This window comes from Mchenga conophoros, linkage group LG5 (assembly GCF_057382185.1).
Source record: "Mchenga conophoros isolate Kocher_MC1m ecotype Shallow Benthic linkage group LG5, M_conophoros_male_GT1.1, whole genome shotgun sequence".
NCBI classification, from domain to species: Eukaryota; Metazoa; Chordata; class Actinopteri; order Cichliformes; family Cichlidae; genus Mchenga; species Mchenga conophoros.
The window spans coordinates 26,355,838-26,375,527 of NC_140530.1; the positions used below are offsets into that span (position 1 = coordinate 26,355,838).

The 19,690-nt window shown below is 42.6% G+C and overlaps 2 protein-coding genes across 2 annotated transcripts; one reads left to right on the forward strand and one right to left on the reverse strand.

Moving 5' to 3' along the window:
* Positions 1-1,409: 1,409 nt before the first annotated feature.
* Positions 1,410-5,558, forward strand: LOC146574721 (E3 ubiquitin-protein ligase TRIM39-like). Its single transcript, XM_085274635.1, has one exon. It carries the CDS (start codon positions 1,588-1,590, stop codon positions 2,989-2,991), a length of 1,404 nt encoding a protein of 467 aa, XP_085130761.1. The 5' UTR covers positions 1,410-1,587; the 3' UTR covers positions 2,992-5,558.
* An 825-nt stretch (positions 5,559-6,383) lies between these two features.
* Positions 6,384-12,853, reverse strand: LOC146574722 (secretory carrier-associated membrane protein 3-like). The gene is made up of 5 exons (XM_085275669.1): positions 12,836-12,853; positions 9,512-9,650; positions 7,332-7,497; positions 7,094-7,195; positions 6,384-6,510 (listed from the first exon to the last, which is right to left on the reverse strand). Exons 1-5 carry the CDS (start codon positions 12,851-12,853, stop codon positions 6,384-6,386), a joined length of 552 nt encoding a protein of 183 aa, XP_085131795.1.
* Between the last annotated feature and the right edge of the window lie 6,837 nt (positions 12,854-19,690).

Consider the following 19,690-nt stretch of genomic DNA (forward strand, 5'->3'; position numbering starts at 1 on the left):
AATGAGTGTACCAGCACGACAGAATCCTCACAATGTATCGAGGAACTCCCCGTTGCTTCAATTTATCAAGAAGTTTTCTGTGGTTCGCTCGATCAAAAGCTTTGGAGGCATCAATGAAACACATGAGGACAGATTAATTTTTTGCCCTATTCTTTGAGTGCATATATGCACATCCCAGTGCAGTGCTTTTGGAGACAAACTGATTATCCAGGGAAGAGATGAACACACTATCTCTGTCAAACAAGATTCTTTCTAGCACATTAGATAAAATACTGGCTAGTGCAATCGGCCTATAATTATCCAGACAGCTCACTTTTGCAGCTTTATCCTTCATAACTGGTACAAGTAAAATACACAGCATGGAGTCTGGTAGTACTCCACGAATCATAAACCCAGTGAAGCAGAGCGCTAGAAGAGGAGCTAGTCTTAAACTAGCATGTTTTATTCTCTCAGCTGCAGACTCATTGCAGTTTAAGGTTTGACAGTAAATATGTAACTGAATTCAAACATAGGCTTAATCTGTTTGCAAATTTGATATGAGGCCAGGAAATACAGCATATGTGTCCTGTTTTAGGATCATATAGCCTATTAGACTAATGTTTACAGAAAAATAAAACTGTTGTAAAATTGTTTGCTGCCAACAAAAAAAAATAGATGCAAATTTATTCCTTGATTTAAGAATCTATCTTCATTACTGATGCCTATCAGGGAAATGCAAAAACTTTAAACCCTCTTACCCTCCCCACAAAAGTCTGAAGGAACTTCAGGAAGGGTGACACTATTTTCTGGAGAATTGATTGGTAAATACGCAGTGATTTCATATCTGCTGACCTCTAATGTGAAACCTAATCTGGTCCAGAGCAACAGCACAAGTTACAGTGGTGTTCTACAATGGTAAGAAGTGAACCACCATCATAGTACAGAAAAGCCAGGGTTAAGACTAACAAGGAATCCTGCTTCAAAGCACAGGCCTCAGCTCATTTTCTCTTCTTTTTTTGGCAGTTATACTTCTACAGCATGTTTGCAGAATTCTCCTATTATCATTTAAAAATACTTTGTCTTTCTCTTCAAATGTCCCTGGAATTGCATAAAACTATAAGTTGGTGCTACATTTCATACCTTACCTGAATGCAGCAGAAATAAGTGCCTAACCTACTTCTATTTTAGTTGTTACCAAAAAGGGGAGGAGCTTCTTTTGTTGGTCTTGTCTAATACAGAAACTATATTTAAGGTGCTGTGCCCTGACATAGTGGCTTAATGTCTGACACACATTACCTGGAAAAACGTCACCTAAGAAATACCTGGAAACGGTTGTTGCTCATCCAGTAGGGAGAAAGAGACACGCCCTGAGAGGGAGAGAACGATTATCTCATTCAGATCAGACACACGACTTCCTGAGGGGGGAAAGCAACAGCAGCAAATACTGTGAGTACTGCAACTTTAAATTGCTATCCCATCTGTGATTCTAAGAAGGAAAAACAAGAGACTGGGATCTTCCGGGAACTTTCTGGAGGAGTGAGATTAGCCACGAATGACTGCTGTCGCATTGTGCTTTCTGCCTGCCGTGTTTTCAGCTTCAGTGAGATAATGGCTTTCCAGTCTGAGGAGGACCTCTCCTGTACTGTCTGCTTGGATATTTTTAAAGATCCTGTTGTCCTCTCCTGTAGCCACAGCTTCTGTAAAAGCTGTCTGCAGACATGGTGGGGTGATAAAACAGTACATGAGTGCCCTCTTTGTAAAAGGAAATCATCGAGGAGTGACCCACCTCGAAACCTGGCATTAGCAAAGGCGTGTAAGGCATTTCAAATGGAGAGAGATCAGAGGGTTTCTGTGGAGTCAGAGGCTCTCTGTTGCCTGCACTCAGAAAAATTCAAACTCTTTTGTCTGGACCATCAGCTGCTGGTGTGTCTTATCTGCAGAGACTCAAAAATGCATACCAACCACAGGTTTAGACCCATCCAAGAATTTGCACAGGAGCAAAAAAAGGGGCTCCAGAAATCCTTGAAGCCTTTACATGAGAAACTGAAAGTATTTGAACAAATTAAAGAAAAGTGTGATAAAACAGCAGAACACATTAAGGTCCAGGCTCGCCACACAGAGAGACAGATTAAAGAGCATTTTAAGAGGATGCACCAGTTTCTACAAGAGGAAGAGGAGGCCAGGATCACTGCACTGAGGGAGGAAGAGGAGCAGAAGTTTAAGACAATACAGGAGAAGATTGAAAGTCTGATCAGAGAGATAGCAGCTCTTTCAGAAACGATTAGAGCCACGGAGGAGGAGCTGAAAGCCGAAGACGTCTCATTCCTGCAGAACTACAACGATGCAGTGAAGTTAGTCCAACAGCAGCCCCTACTGGATGATCCAGAGCTGGCCACAGGAGCTCTGATAGATGTGGCTAAACACCTGGGCAACCTGACCTTCAACATCTGGAACAAAATGAAGAAAATGGTCTCCTACTTTCCTGTGATTCTGGATCCAAACACTGCCAACCCAGAATTTATCCTCTCTGAAGATTTGACAAGTGTAAGTCACGGAGAGCGACAGAAGCTTCCCGAAAACCCAGAGAGGACTGATTATCATCGTTCTGTCCATGGCTGGGAGGGCTTTAACTCAGGGACCCACAGCTGGGATGTTGAAGTGGGAGACAACACAGCCTGGTTTGTTGGAGTGGCAGCCGAATCCATTCAGAAAAGGGAGCGGGTAAAATCAGGATTCTGGCAAATCGAGTTCTATAATGGTAAATACAGCACACGCATACTGGGAGCCCCACCGTCTGCTCTCCGAGTAAAAAAGAAGCTGCAGAGGATCAGAGTTCATCTGGACTGGAACAGAGGAAAGCTGTCATTCTTTGATCCTGATACTGGCTCACACTTACAGAGTTTCACACACTCTTGCACTGACAAGCTGTTTCCATGCATAGGTACTTTAAACGACATGCCACTGAAGATATTGCCAGACAAAATTTCTGTAACAAGAGATTATCTCAGTTAAAGTTTGGTGTATTTGATAAGCAGATGCATTGTCCTTCTGTGCGTGGACAGACACCAAGGTAATGTGTCAAAGTATCACACACATGACCCAGAACCTAAGGTTTCTCAGCAGAAAACTGCAACGAAATGAGAAGATTAATGGTTTTCTTACCCCCCGTAAGTGGTTTTAATGTTACTAATGTTTGCATGCTGTAAAATCTGTAGACTTGACCCCCCAGAAATCAAGAAGTGGGAAATTCTGCCTGCGTTTCAATCATGTTCAAAGTACTTATTTACCTACTTAAGAAGGATAATAGCTGATTTATCCTACAGCAATAAACGAATGGGGTGTATTGCCATGAACAATTATGTCAGGTTTGTTTTGAATTAATGAAGTGTAAACCATGGTGTATTGGAAAACTAGTACATCCAATAACAGTATTGAAAAGAAGAAAAATGCGAATTCAAATGCAAGGCTAACATTATGCTAATGTAGACATATGCACTTTTTCTTGTTTTTATAACTCGGTTCTGATCATCTCTCTACAACCCACATTTCAGAAAAAGTAACGGTTGCTTAAGGTTTGTCATTTTCAAGTTAACATTATCAGCTCAGTTTCTCTTGTGATGTCGGGTGGCTGTAGCTCAGGAGGTAGCGCCGGTTAACGACTAGTTTCAAGGTTAGTGGTTCAATCCCTGGTTATTCTAAACTGTATGGATGCTACCCAAGAATGGGTAAATGGGGCATGTTGTATACGGTACTTTGGGTGCTTAGCTAGAATATAAAAGTTCTATATAAGGTCCATGTTAGGGTGATAGAGACACATAGATATAAAGACATCATTTACTACAGCACGGTTTCAACAACAGTGTTAACAATTAAGCTGAAAAGAGGCAATAATGTAGCATACTGAAGTAAAACTACTCTACTTAAAGTTAAATGCACTTTTTATTACTTTAGTTCAGATAATTAGAATACACTTTTTAATGATGTGCACCATACACAAGTTGTTTGTACTTGTAGAAACTATACAACATGTTAAAACACCCAGAACTCACTGTTGTCTCATCTGTGTGCCCCATACACAGCACAAATGTGTGTATCAATTATGTGACAGATCTCCTCTGTTTCTATCCTATGCCTAATTTGCTGTATTTACAGTAACACTGGTTTCATTAACATTTGAATGATAAAATGTAACATGAACTTTGACTGGTAGTCACTGATCACTGCAGAAGTCTTGGAGTCTTTTAGTTTGTTTTAATCTGATCCAAATCAGCGTATGAGTTTGCAAAACTTGGAACATTTTCCTGGTGTTTGGAAAATGTTGAACAGTCTTTGAGCTGCTTCCTGGAAAAAGAGCCCATGCCCGGTGGATTACATGTGATGCCTTTGTTTATTTTATTGCTAGTTGGTACAGTCTATGCATTCTGCACATCCGAAAGAATAACATTTTAACATAACTGGCTTCTTTTTACATACATGTTCTGAAAAATAGCTCAATATAACCAAGTCAGCTTGAAAAACTAGCATGGGTTTGGTAAATACACTTATAGAGTAAGTGCAGTGTTTCCTGCTTGTCTGGTGCCATTTCATAAAATGACCACATGGGGAGGCTGTAGACTTTTTCATTTTCATTTAAAGCCTTGGTTGTCACTGAGACTTTATTGCAGTCAACAGACACTTAAATAGGTACATCTTACTGATACTTTGTTTTGTTCATATTAATGTGACAGCATCATGCAAATTGCTCTTGGTTCTCCTTTGACCTCTGACATCGACGAGGCAGTTTTACTCCTGCTCACTGGACATTTTCTCTTTTTTTGGACCATTCTCTGTAAATATCAGGGATGGTTGTGTGGGAAATTCCCAGCATATATGCAGTTTCTGAAATTAGCCTGCCTTAAATCACCTTTGTTTCCTATTTTGATGCTTTTTTTTTCAGTTCTCACAGATGGGACAGACATGGCTGGGGGATAGGAAAGGGAGAAAGAAGAATGAAGGAAAAGAAAACCAGAGGGGAAGAGGGACAGTGAGAAAGGACACTTAAAAATATATAAATCTCCTCAATTAACCGTTGAGAGAAAAAAAAGGAAAAAAGAGAAAACAAGCAAAAAAGAAGAGAGCGGCATAATAAACACAACACCATCGCATTAATAGCTAACAGCAAATAACAGTAAATACTAAATATTGAACAATGTTGTGCTGCACGCAGGACCGACTGCGCACAATGTGCTTTTGAAACAGCAGCCAAGAAAGGTGTAGTTTGTGTCTGTGAACAGTGAACACCAGTGTGGATCAGCACACTTGTTTCTCCACGTAACGATCTGCTAGAGGGTATTCTGACGCTTGACTTGAACTTCAGAAGGTAGTCTTGACCTGTGTCTACATGATAAAACGATTACATGTTTTGACTTGCTGTCATGTGATTGGCTAATTTTAACTTTAACAAGAAATGGGAAAATGTACAGAAAAGTGAGTTTACATGTGCGGCGTTTGATTTGCACTTTTTGAATGTTACGCAATTGGTGGGTGTGTGTGAAAAAAAGTTTTTTTTCAAAATGCTTAAGAATAAACATTAAAGGTGTCTTTGTTGTTTTCTGTAGTTATTTTTGCACCACATATCTGTTTTTTAAATACTTTTTTTTATACATCCAATCAGCATTTATCGGGTTTGTGAATTTTTGTGTTTTGTTCTTCATATTTTCCTTCTTTACTTTTCAAACATTTCCCTTTTTCCTTTCAAAATATAAGAAATACTTTAAATGCTAATCGCTTCCTTTCATTCAACTGCATATCGTTAACTCTTACTGATGCAGTCAGTCTCAAAACTACACTTTATAAGAGAGCCAGTGTCATCCATACCATCATGAATAGGACTCATCTGGAAATTAATTCTTGTTGAATCTGTTTATCTACCTGTCTATTTTTTTTAAGAAAACAAAGGTAATTTAAAAAGTATCAAGCGCGTTGGCAAAATTTGCTTTTACATATCATCTTTTTCATAATGTCTAATAAGCTTCATACAGTTAAACACAATTATTATGACTGAAACACACGCTTATTCTCGCTATTAATAAAAGTAGTATACATGTATGCCTGAATAAAAACAAACAGATGAGATGTTAGAACTCTTTTATTTTTGGAGCAGGCTTCAGGATCTTTATTACCTCCTGAATTTCCTCCTGAATTTAAATATTTTTAATGTTAGATTTAATTCAAAGTCAGCTGTTTAAATAAGAACAGCACATATTACATGAGGGGATATGACAGGTGAAATATTCAGTTTAAAATATACTGACAGCTCTCCAAGTAAGACTCTAAACTGAAATAAAACGGTTCAGTTATGAAGAGCTTAACTTTAATCTCAGCCAAACACTAAGATAAACCAAACATGAACATTTCTAAGTGATCTAAGTGACATCAACCTGAGTTGAACACGACATGACGGTTTCTGCAGTAAAAAGAGTGGCATTGATCATCATGATCGCACCGGCAATGCAACTGAAGCTCAGAGCTGAAAGGCTCACAATCCAACCACTGAAGGACAGAGAGAAACACACAAAGATCAAACATACAAGAACACATACTGTGAAAATAGAGGTTTAAAATAGTATCCTCATTTGTCCCTAAAATTGAATAGGTATTGATAAAACAATATGTAAAGCAGGTATTAAATATGCACTTATTATCATCACCAAATTAAAGACTTTTGAAGAAAATAAGCCTTTTTTCAACTCATTCGATTCATTTTTATGGCTTACAACAACTATACATGCATGATACAGAGAACAAGCAATGCACCTAGAATGAACAAAGTGCATGGGCAAGAACAACAAATGTAGGAATCACATTGCTCAAAAGATTCAGAAAGAATTTTGTATTAGTTCATTAGCCAATATGATTGGACTACCTTTCTCTATAGTTAAAAATAAGATCCAAGTCTTAATACTTCCAAATGAGCAGGATTTCTAGTATTGTTTAGACTTTAACTGAGCCATATACTTTTGGGTTTTAATGCAATAGTTGCTTTTCTATCAGTTTGACCTACTGACTGCCAGCAACCACTCGCCAGCTAGTTTTTAGCTGGGATAACAAAGAGATGTTTGTTTAGGTACCTTACCTGAACCCCCAACCAGGGATGCCGATGGTCATGATGACAAAGACAACCACTTGGGCAAAGAAAATGAAGAAGAAGGCAAAGAAGTTGAAGGAGCTGTCATTCCTAGAAGAGGGAACAATATAATTACTGAGCTGTCTGCACAGTAACTAACAACTCAGACAATTTTTTGTGAGTGTACTGAGCAAAAACCAAAAAGGAAAACAACTCTGAACTTCTTCACCAAGAAGGAGGTACACACCTGAAGGCTTTGTACACAGGTCGATACCAGCAGATAAAGGAGCAGGGAGTGAAAGGTACGACCCACAGGGCGGCGAGGCACAGACCAGAGCGAGCATCACTGGACGAGGTGATGCAGAACAGGGCCAGGGAAGAGGTCAGGTTGAAGAACAGCTTGCCTGTGCAGACTTGACATAGATAAACAACAAAGAGACTATGAATAAAAAGGAAAAGAACTGCAGCCTGACTTTAGGGATCAAAACCAAACAATCCTTCTCCCTTTTGACTCTGGCTGATGCAATATGATGCCATTTTTCACAGGTACTGTTGTCGTCTGCTGCCTGGTCAAGATTTCAGAGTGTGACAGGCCGTTATTAAAAAAGCTCCACACTGTTTTTAAATCTCTTGTTCTTTGCATTTTCACACAGAAACTGCATAATGTAATCTTAATAACACTTTCACGGTTTTCCAGGTGTCCTCAAAATCTGATAATTCTGCAAAAATCTAAATTATAATTATTAATGACACAAGCAGTTACAGGCTGTTTTTACTGGATACACCCTGTGACAGCTCAGTCAGCTGAATTGCATCAGCTCTTAAGAAAAGATGCAATTTGATGCCATCTGTCCATCTGTATGGACAGATGGCAGGAATATGCCAAATATGGTACTTTTGGTGCTGTCCTTTGGCATCTGATACCAGGCAGTATATCCTGCAGGTCTTAAAGCAAACAGTCCCCTCTAAAATCCCCTCTCTGAAACTTCACAAAATGCAGTTAGAAGTTCAATATTTATGCCCTCCATCATGTTTTCCAAAGCCATTCAGTGGTCCAAATTGGAATTTTTGCAAGGCCAATTCTGGCCTCCAGGCCTTATGTTTGACATCTCTGCTTTATCCATTTAAAACTGTAAAAGAACAAAACTAGAACTTGTTTCTGTTTTGTTTCCCTTCTATTTAGCAACATTTACTTTCTCTCTCACTTTCAAAATCCGTGTCAAGTGTCAGTATCAAGGAAATATTAAAGGCTCCTCTTACACTTTTTTCCTGGCCTAATCTAAGAGACAAGGTGTGGAGAAATTCTACAATTTCTCTTTGAAGGACTCAAGGAGAACTTCTGCAAGCTTAACCAGCTGGATTGGTTGTTTTGCAGATGCCCCATGTCAGTGTCCCCAAGTCTTTGATCTAACAGTGAAGCGCGAGTCTTTGTACAAACATTCAAGCTCTTGTGCCAGACAGTGTAGGAGAAGTTACGCATGCACGAATCAGTTTACTGTCTCCAACTAGGAAGTCTTAAGTCTTGGAGGGGGGGGAGGGGGGGGGCAGTTATTCTCCCAGGCTGAAGAAGAATAAAGTCAAAAAACACTTTGGTGTCACTGGGATGTCATCAGTTCATTTCCTATTCGTTTAACAGGTGTTATAATGTATGAACACATCTGTTAGAGCCAATCTATAGAGAAATATTTTTGATACTGTTTCAGTTATTATGTTACATGTCGTGTAAGAAAACACAGCCATAAGTAAATTTAAGAATTTCAATGGATGATTATATTTCTCCCACTGAAAACCCTATGTCCAGAGGAACAAAATCAACTTTTGGGGATATTAGAACATTTCTTTGACAAAAAAAAAAGCAATCAGTGACAAGAAGTACTCTTTCTTCTGAAGAGTAGTGTAAGCTCCAGCATTGCAATGTCCTTTTTTAAACCATGACACCAGCACAATGTCACCCCTCAGGGCGTCTTTTTTCAATGCGCAGAGGGAACTTCAGCTACTATCAGCTGCCTTAGGTGCTCCTTAGGTGCTTTTATGAAGCAGATTAGGTTAGCTGGTGTTATCGTCAGGTACTTTATATAGAGTAACCAGTTATCCACCCTTCTTCATGTCATAATGAATCCAGCATCATGCACTCTGCTCCGTTGCACATATAAGTCTGGAAATGTGTTATATCCATGTTGTTATTATCTATTTATAAACTCTGTTGAGTACACAAAGCAATGAAAAAAAACTGGAGCCCAATTCTTTGTATCTGTGCATATACTTGATCAATAAAGCTGATTCTAAAAAAAAAAAAGAATGTGGCTGGCTTCTTTTACTTGTGAAGCTGTGGGTGCTCAAAAATTGCAATAATCACGTACACAGTAAGAAATAAAAAATAATGTTGGACAACGGTCTTTTAAATCTGAAGGTTTCAAATTCTCTGACTTCTACACTTAACTCCCGTTGCTCCTGCTACGAGGTTGTGTGTCACAAGCTTCCGCTCTATACTCTCCAGCCCCTGGGGTTTCTTTGCCAGCTCCTCCTGCTTCCTCATCAGCTCTGCCTTAGCAGCATTCACTACAGGCTAGCACAGAGTGAATTAGGCATTAGAACTCTATGTCAAAGTTATTATGCATAATTACACATATAGGTCCCAAAGTTGCTCCAATGGTTGTGTTTAGGTATATTGCTGGTTCAAGTGAGTCATTCAGGCAGGTCTGCTTAAAATTGAGGTGGGATCCATAAAGCTGGTGGCATTAAAAAAAAATCATACAAATGAAATCCTGTCCTGCTGATTATTTCTGGGATTTCTTTTTAAGCATTCAGCACCCAGATATACACAGCAGAATTTAGTGCAACGCTTCCTTTTAATAGCCATGAAAACACTCCTGCTTTTCTAGATCCAGCTTCCCCTGAACGTTCAGATGGTAAGCTGATATAAACCACAGTAAAGAGGGTCTTTACTGTATAGTGTTTACCTAGGAGTTGTAGGAGCCATATTTGTGAGACTCCGTAGGCGTTGTCATGCTTTTTGGGGTCTGCACAGGTGCAGATGGAGGAATGGTGGAGGAGGCTGTAGCATGGTTAAAAAACAAAACCCGACATCATACTTCAGTCTGACAAAAAATGTGGTCACCAAAAAATTATTCCAAAGAAATTCACTTGGATTTAGTTAGTGAATGAAAGAATTATGAATTAAAGAATTAATTGTTAATTAATTAAAAGTATTAATGTATAAGAGCATACATATACAAATCATACACATTTTAAAACAACACAAAAAAGTAAAATTACACATTTATGTCCACAAGTAATATCTTACTTTTTGTGAACTGATCTTTCTAGATCTTTTCTGAGTACAAAGCTGCAGGGAACAGCATTCAGACCTCTTTATTCTTCATTCTGAAAAGCCTTTTATCCCATATCTCTCACACAGCTATATCCTGTGGAGCAATAACCTTCTCTACTCATGGTGGCTTCACTCATTTGACTTTTATGCCCCACTGGGTTAAGCCATTATCATTATCATCATCCTCCCCTTACTTTCAAAATTTACTTTATTTAGAGTCAGTTAGTCAAACCCTTATTTTGTTTTTAAATGTATTTATTTATTTATTTTTTGCAGCACATTATTTATTTTTTTCCTGTTATTTTAGGGAGAAAAAAGGTCAAAAGGTACCAGAACAGAACTTTGGGTGATTCATTTTAACAGACGTGTATAACTAAATAAACAAAAAAGGATGATATTAATATGATAATATAATAACTCTGGGTTTAAGTAAGGAGTAACATTTTAAAGTGATGTATTTCTAGACCCGGTTTGTAGAGTACGCTTGGGGAGTGTGATCGTGTGTACAGCGTCTCTTTATGTCTGTCTCCACGTTGGTTGAGTCTGGAGTAAGTGCATATGAGAGCATGAGGGTGGGAATGGATGTTTGTATCTGTGTGTGCCTGTATGTCTGTGTCTATATGTCAGGTTGGGTGTCAGGCGCCACCTCTCTGGGGACATCTCAGGCCCTCCAAGGTTTGGAGGCCTATCTCCCCCTACCACCACTTCCCCTGCCAGTGGCGGACTCCCTCAGACATCGGTGCGTTGGTGGTTCTTTGTGTCCGGGGATGGGCTTCCAGGTACACACCGGCTCACTCCTTGGCGGCCGCTTATCGGGGCCTGGAGCCTGGGGCTCGCTCGGGCCACTTCGGAGGTGGGGTGCCCCCGGCCTCTCGGCCTGGGGCTCGGTCACTCAGGCACGGCTGGCTGCCGGCGGAGCTCACGGGCGCGTCACTGCAACTCCCCCTGGCTTCTGCTCCGCGGCTGCTGAGTGAGCCCTCATCTGGGACTCTCCTCAGCTCTTTCTGGGACAGTGGCGCGGCTGCCCCTCTGTTGGTCTTCCTTGGTCTCTTGTGTTCTGGGGGCCTCTGGATGTCTGGAGTTTTGATCTCCTCCATACCTGCTTCATGCCCTGGAGGACGGGGCTGTGGCCCCCCCACACCCTCTAGCAGATCATTACATGAAGGAACCTTTTAAAAACAAGTGCGTCCATGCTCACAGGTGTACACACGGGTGATCACACCCACAAACTACACCCTTTTTGGCTCCTACCTCAAAGCACACTGTGTTCTGTTGATCTTATGTGCTGCACAATAATGTTTAATATTTAGTATTTACTGTCATATTCCCATATATCATTGTGATGCTGTTTATTCTATTACTCTTGTTCTCTTCTGCTTGCTTTCTTTTTTCTTTCTCAGCAGGTGATCCAGGTGATCGATATATACATTTTTTTTTTCTCTGCCCGTTCTGTTGGTTTTTGTCTTTTGCCCTTCTCCCCCGTCCCTCTTCTCAGCTGTTTCTCTTTCCCTCTTTCTTTCTCCCCTTCTTTCCCCCAGTCAAGTCTGTCCCGTATTCAGTAAGTGAAAATAAAATAAACAATAAAAGGTGAATCAAATGGACCATTACGGCAAGGCTGGGATGGTCAATTTGGTAAAGTAAATCCGTTGGGCATATTTGTTTGCCTTTAGACAACAATTCTGATGGCAAAAGAGCCAAACGGGACAGGCAAGAAAAAAAAAAAGTGATGTATTCTCTTCATTTTGCCCATATTTCCTCAAACTTTAACCACCTGGAGTATCATGAAGAAGGCGATGTTTTACCTGTCTTCTATGCCTGGGATTTCTGGTTTAAGCCACTTCAGATCATAATTCTATAAATGCTATATTGACAGCAGTATATTTATAAACACAGTACAAGTATATAGGACAGTATGTTGGACCCCTGTAGTTCTAGGCATCCCCCCCACACACAAATCAATCAAACCATATCTGATGAAAAGAGCTTAAAATGTCTGCTGACTTTGCTTCACAATAGTTTTTAAATGGACTTCAAAAGATCCCAGCAGTGTATTCATATGTGTGGATTTGTGACATTACTGTAAGCAGGAAGTGGCCCATCTGTGTGAGAAATGTAACACCAAAGTCATGGAAGCTTATGCAAAGTTATTTACCACCATTTAACAATATAGGCTTTATTGTAATGTAATTTATTTGTAAATGTTCCATAATTAGGAATCTTATTTTGACATTTTTCAGTGTACAGTTTAAAAAAATGAATATTACTGATTTAAGTGCTACAGAATCACCAGTTTATGTCTATATTAATGTTACAATTATGCTATTATACTCTATATTATATAATTGACTCATAAATGACTTGAGTCTAATATTTTAATTGCTAGAACAACTTGGTTGCTTGGGGGTTAAAAGCCTTTTTACCTTGTGAAGGTACCACATCTTTACTGTTGCAAAAGTCCCCCACAGATTTCAATTCAGGATTCTCTGAGTGCCATGCTTCTCTATTAGAAAGGACTCTGTTCTGCATTTTAGGAAAAACGGGATTACAGAATGGTGCAATTCACAAATATACTGTAAATATTGTTGTGAGAAGGTATGCAGCTTGTGAGCTCTGCTACAAATGCTACATTTTGCTGGTTAACAAAGATCCGTTAACCAGCAGAACCAGTCCTGGTCCTTCCTCTTAAAGGAGCCCTTTCCCCCCCACAGTTACCATATGCGTGCGCATAGAGAATTATACGATCACTTGGATTCTCTCTCTAATATTCTGGGGTCCTTAGTTTACAGTATAAAATCCCTTGGGATGACTGCTGTATACAGTTAAGGTCAGAAGTACACAGTCATCATGCGCATTAATCTCATGAAATTCAAAGGCTTTTAATTTTTTTAACTGTTCTTTTTCCAGGGTGGAATGACTGTACAGCATACATATTTAATCACTCTATAAAACAAGAATTGGGTGCGCTAGTTATTTTGGATTTTCTCTTATCCATACAGGGTAAAATACACTTAAAGGTGATCCTGAAGATTCAACAGTTTCTTTTAGCTTGACAGGGCCGAGACCTATCAACTTCTCATTATTGCACACTTTCTGTAAATCTAATAAACTTCATTTCACTTCAGAAATATCACTGTGTGTGTCTCCTATATGATATATTTAACTGAAATGTTTTATTATAACAACCAACGATTTATACAGGAAAATAATGACTATTAACAAGGTTGTCTAAACTTTTGCATCCCACTGTATATATAAAAATTCCCCGCTCGCCCCTGCGGGCGGTTTATCCTTCAAGCTCGGGTCCTCTACCAGAGGCCTGGGAGCTTGAGGGTCCTGCGCAGTATCTTAGCTGTTCCCAGGACTGCGCTCTTCTGGACAGAGATCTCTGTTGTTGTTCCTGGGATCCGCTGGAACCACTCGCCTAGTTTGGGAGTCCCCGCACCTAGTGCTCAGACTACCACTGGGACCACTGTTACCTTCACCTTCCACATTTTCTCGAGCTCTTCTTTGAGCCCTTGATATTTCTCGAGCTTCTCGTGTTCTTTCTTTCAGATGTTGCTGTCACTGGGAACCACTACATCTATCACTACGTCCGTGTTCTTTTGTTTCTCTACCACCACTATGTCCAGTTGGTTATCCATCACCATTTTGTCCATCTGTATCTGGAAGTCCCACAGGACCTTAGCTTGGTCATTCTCCACCACCCTAGACGGCGTCTCCCATTTTGACCTCGGGACTTCCAGGCTGTATTCGACACAGATGTTTCTGTATACTATGCCAGCCACTTGGTTATGACGTTCCATGTATGGTTGGGTTCCATGTATCTTACTGATGTATTCGTGGATGTTTGTTGTCTCATCCTGGACTGTGGTGCTGACACTCACCAGTCCCCGGCCTCCTTCCTGCTGCTTAGCATACAACCTCAGGGTGCTGGACTTGGGGTGAAACCCTCCATGCATGGTAAGGAGCTTCCTTGTCTTGATGTCAGTGGCTTTTATCTCCTCCTTTGGCCAGCTTATTATCCCAGCAGGATACCTGATCACGGGCAGGGCGTAGGTGTTGATAGCCCGGATCTTGTTCTTACCGTTCAGCTGACTCCTCAGGACTTGCCTGACCTTCTGCAGGTACTTGGTGGTTGCAGCTTTTCTAGTGACCTCTTCATGGATCCCATTTGCCTGTGGGATTCCCAGGTACTTGTAGCTGTCCTCTATGTCTGCAATGTTGCCTTCTGATAATTCAATCCCCTCAGTTCTGACTACTTTCCCTCTCTTTATTATCATCCAACTACATTTCTCCAGTCCGATTGGCATACTGATATCATTGTTGTATATCCTGTGTCACAGGCTGGGTCTCTGACCCAGCGCTCTGAGTTCATGTTTGTATTTGTCTCATTTTGTTATGTGATTTAGTTTGTGTTATTTCCTATCTGCCTTTAGTTTAGGCAGTTATTGTTCCTGGGTTTTCTATGTTTTGGGGTTTTGTATTTATTCATCACATATTAGGTCTGTTAAGTTGTGTTGTCATGTTTTAGTTTTTCCTGTTTTATTCTGACAATGTCATGTGTTCTTTGTTTATTGTATTTAGCTTTCCTCTCCTGGTCCTGTCATTAGGTTTATGTCTGTCAGCTGTTTCCCCCATGTGTCTCCACCTCCCCTGATCACCTCATGTATGTATTTAAGCCCTTTGTTTTCTGCATGCCATTGTCAGGTCGTCTGCTCATCCATGTCTCATCTCCAGGTACCCATGTCAGTTCACTATGGTTAAGGTTTTTCATGTTTTGTTATTAGTTCACCCAGTTTAGGTTATTGTTTAGTTTTCACCGATGCCCTATTATTTTGTACCCTCGTTGCTAACCTCAATAAACGGCTTGTTTTGTTAATCCACACCACGTTTTGGTCTGCGTTTGAGTCCTCCTCTGCAACACATACGGTCTGCCCCAGCCAGACCGTGACAGTACGACCTGACCACTATGGACTCAGCAGACCGCGAGCTTTACGAGCGTCGGGAGGCAGCCTTCGCCCAGCTGGAGGAGCTCCGCTGGAAGCCGTGGCGTACCCCCGACTACGAGCGCATTTTCCACGGGACTCGGCTAGCTCTCGGAGGTCCCAAGAGCTGCCGAAAGTCCCCGCCTGTTGCGCTGCCTGCATCTAAGCCTCGCTCGCTTCAGGTGGGAGTCCTCCGTGTGGCTTCAGGCGCTCACGCTCCAGCCTCGGTGTCACCATTCTGTGCACCAGGGGCTCAGTCGCTCGCTCCGCCAGCTTCCTCTGTTCGCAGGAAGCGGCGCGCACGCCGCCATAAACTGGACATCGCTGAGCAGCTCACGGTGGTGAGTGAAAATGACTTTTATTCTCACGTCCCGTCTGACATTAACAACAATCGGCTCACTTCCGATCCATGGGGAATTTCCCTTATGGATGACGACGTGGACTGGGAGGATCCGTTTTGTTTTACTCCCTCTACGCAGGGAGGGATGAAAGACAATTCCCGCTCGCTTAAGTCTGCACATGCGGTTAAAGGAAAAACTGTTAACACTTCTACCAGGTCTACAACACTCAGTTCAGGTTTTGTTAAGTCTGGTTCAATCATCCCCAAGTCAGCTCACTCTAAGACCGTTAACCCAAGGACTGCTAATACTAAGACTGCTAAACATGAAGTGGACGGCAGATTCATTTTTGCTAGATCTGTTTTTGTCGACCCAATACATATTAACCCTAAGCCTGCCGTTTCTAAGACTGTTTTTTCTGAGCCTGCTCCTTTGCCTGTTCGTGTTTCTGCTGCCAGGGCAGCTCGGGCCCAGCGTACCCCTGCACCCGTACCAGTTCCTCGGGTGAGGGAGTCTGAGGCCCAGCTGGTCCCTGCTCTGGTTTCCAGGCCAGCTGAGGCTCTGTCCGTTTCTGCACCCGTACCAGCTCCTCGGGTGGGAAGGGCAGTTGCCCAGCCGTTGCCTGTCCCGGCTTCCGGGGTGAGGGGGGCTGTGAACCAGTCCACCCCTGCACCCATGCCGGTCCCCAGGGTGAGGTCAGCCAGGATACAGCCCGTCTCCGCACCCGTACCTACTCCTCGGGTGGGAGTGGCTAGTGTCCAGCAGGTGCCTGCACCCGTTCCTGTTTCTACTGAAGGCTCAGGAGAATTCAGTCCGCAACCAACACCACCATCACTACTGCATGCTTTTCAGTCTATAGCTCAGTCATTAGCTCTGTTAGCAGCCCAGTCAATAGTTCATTTTCCTGTGTTTCCGTTAGCTCAGCCCTTAGCCCACTGTGCAGCTCAGCCAGCTCCCCATTGTTCAGCTCAGTCATTCGCTCCATCACCTGCTCAGCCTTCTGTCCAGCCGGTGGTCTCTACACCTGCTGGTCATGCTTCGTCTGCTGGAGGTTCAGGAGAATCCACCCAGCTTCATGCCTCGTTTGCTGGAGGTTCAGGTGAACCCAGCCAGCTTCATGCTTCGTTTGCTGGAGGTTCAGGAGAACCCAGCCAGCTTCATGCTTCGTCTGCTGGGGGTTCAGGAGAACCCGGCCAGCTTCATGCTTCGTCTGCTGGGGGTTCAGGAGAACCCGGCCAGCTTCATGTTTTGTCTGCTGGAGGTTCAGGAGAACCCGGCCAGCTTCAAGTTTCGTCTGCTGGAGGGCCCGAGGAGCCCGTCCAGCCTCATGCCTCGTCAGCTGGAGGGCCCGAAGAACCGCACCAGCCTCATGCCACGTCAGCTGGGGGTTCAGGAGAACCGCACCAGCCTCATGCCACGTCAGCTGGGGGGCCCGAGGAGCCCGTCCAGCCACCTTCAGATTCTGATTCTGCTTCGCCTGCTGCGGCTCCAGCCTGTGCTTCGCCTGGTGCGGCTTCGTCAGAGCCTTCGTCTTCGCCTGGTGCGGCTTCGTCAGAGCCTTCGTCTTCGCCTGGTCCGGCTTCGGCCTCTGCTCCTGCTTCTGCCTCACCTGGTCCGGCCTCTGCTACGCCTGGTCCAGCCTCTGCTTCAGCGTCGCCTGGTCCTACGGCTGTTATGCCGCCGCCCAAGCCTCGCTCTGCACCTGGGAATCTTCGGCCACCTGCTGGACGTCACCGCCGTCGAGGTCGGCCACCTGAACTGTTTCTACGCCGTTGCCGTCCGCACGGTCGGCCCCCTGAACGGTTTCCATATCGCCACCATTGCCGTCCGCACGGACGGCCCCCGGAACTGTTCGACCATGGACTTCTGTGCCGTCGGCCTCCGGGCCGGCCCCCTGATCACATGAACTATGATTTTCTGGACCGTCACCCTCCGGGTCGGCCCCCTGAGGAGTCGTGAACTTTTCCCTGTGCTCATGTGATTTTGATAGACATTTTGGTTTTTTTGGCCTTGTTTCTGGCCCTCCGTCCTGGACCCCCACCGCCCGCCCTTGGTGGGTTGTTTTTGGTTTTGTTTTTCGAGGTTTTGGGCGTCTGGAATCCGCCCTTGAGGGGGGGGGCTCTGTCACAGGCTGGGTCTCTGACCCAGCGCTCTGAGTTCATGTTTGTATTTGTCTCATTTTGTTATGTGATTTAGTTTGTGTTATTTCCTATCTGCCTTTAGTTTAGGCAGTTATTGTTCCTGGGTTTTCTATGTTTTGGGGTTTTGTATTTATTCATCACATATTAGGTCTGTTAAGTTGTGTTGTCATGTTTTAGTTTTTCCTGTTTTATTCTGACAATGTCATGTGTTCTTTGTTTATTGTATTTAGCTTTCCTCTCCTGGTCCTGTCATTAGGTTTATGTCTGTCAGCTGTTTCCCCCATGTGTCTCCACCTCCCCTGATCACCTCATGTATGTATTTAAGCCCTTTGTTTTCTGCATGCCATTGTCAGGTCGTCTGCTCATCCATGTCTCATCTCCAGGTACCCATGTCAGTTCACTATGGTTAAGGTTTTTCATGTTTTGTTATTAGTTCACCCAGTTTAGGTTATTGTTTAGTTTTCACCGATGCCCTATTATTTTGTACCCTCGTTGCTAACCTCAATAAACGGCTTGTTTTGTTAATCCACACCACGTTTTGGTCTGCGTTTGAGTCCTCCTCTGCAACACATACGGTCTGCCCCAGCCAGACCGTGACATCCTGGTGGTGTGGATCAGTGAATCATTTTCTCGTTCACTCTTGGCAGTAGGCATGAACCATGTCGGGGCCTGGTGCTGTCCAACTCTTCATACTGGTGACCCTTTCTTGGATGTCTGCCACTGTGATGGTTACTGGACCCTGTTCAGGGAGGTTGCTGTGGTCTGCCCTCAGATCCACTAGTCACTGAGCATTGCCGTTATGGGTTGCGTCCTTCTCCCATATGCTCTTCCAGTATTGTTCCATCTCCAGCCTTGGTGGTGCTGTTCCCATATTGTTCCCCTGCCACTGAGAGTACACCTTGGCTGGTTCTGTGGAGAACAGCTGCACATTTACGCCGACATCATCTTAGTGCAAAGACAAGTGGAAGCAGATAAAAACAACAAGCACGCATGCTACAAACTTTACCCGAGTCATTTAGACAGCCGTTAGGACATGATTCTCCTTATGGGGACCTGATCTGTTTAATATGCTGCTGAGAATATAGCCCAGAAGAAGCGTAGAGTATAACTTTTATTTTGGAAAGAGCCATTTCTCTGTAATTTTTCCAAAGATGAGTGATTTCTCAATTTGTTGTTTCAGCAACATTAAATTAAAAAAACTGTACTTTTGAGTTATTTATAATTTTAATAAATGACAAATTAAAAAGGCATGAACATTTTTTTGTATCAAAAAAATATCGAACTGTGACACCAAATTATCGAACCGAACCGTGAATTTTGTGTATCGTTATAGATGTATAGTTTAGTTGAAGATCATAATTCTATAAAAGAGTGAAGTGAAAAGTGAAACAGAAAGCATGAGGACACCAAAATGACTCTGCAGCAACTTACAAAAAGAATTGGAATTAACACTTATTCACAAGAACAATTGTGCTTTACTAAAGATAATATCTCAGAGCTCAGGATTATCTGTGTGAGCATGCTTTCTTAAATATTTGAACCAACTCAACAACCAACTGGTTGCAAACCAGAAGCCAGATGCTTAGAAAATACACAGGAAGCATGAGAAACAGGCTCTCTGGGTCTCTGTGACCTGTGTAACAAAAGCAGCAATAAAAAAACTGGTTAAACCAAATAATGCTCACGTCAGTTGTATTGTGAACCAGGTTGTAAAGGTCCAGTGTGGTATCCTATGTGTCTGTTGTGTTGAGTCACTGCAGGGTCAGACAGGACAACAGACAGGACAAAGACAGAGTTATTCAGCATCCTTA

What these genes read in the sequence shown, in the direction of transcription:
- LOC146574721 (XM_085274635.1), top strand. Translation starts at nt 1,588, where the DNA reads ATGGCTTTCCAGTCTGAGGAGGACCTCTCCTGTACTGTCTGCTTGGAT.
- LOC146574722 (XM_085275669.1), bottom strand. An exon ending in CCTGTGTACAAAGCCTTCAG is followed by an intron (nt 7,196 to 7,331) that starts GTGTGTACCTCC and finishes TCCCTCTTCTAG; the next exon opens with GAATGACAGCTCCTTCAACT. An exon ending in ATCCCTGGTTGGGGGTTCAG is followed by an intron (nt 6,511 to 7,093) that starts GTAAGGTACCTA and finishes TCTGTCCTTCAG; the next exon opens with TGGTTGGATTGTGAGCCTTT.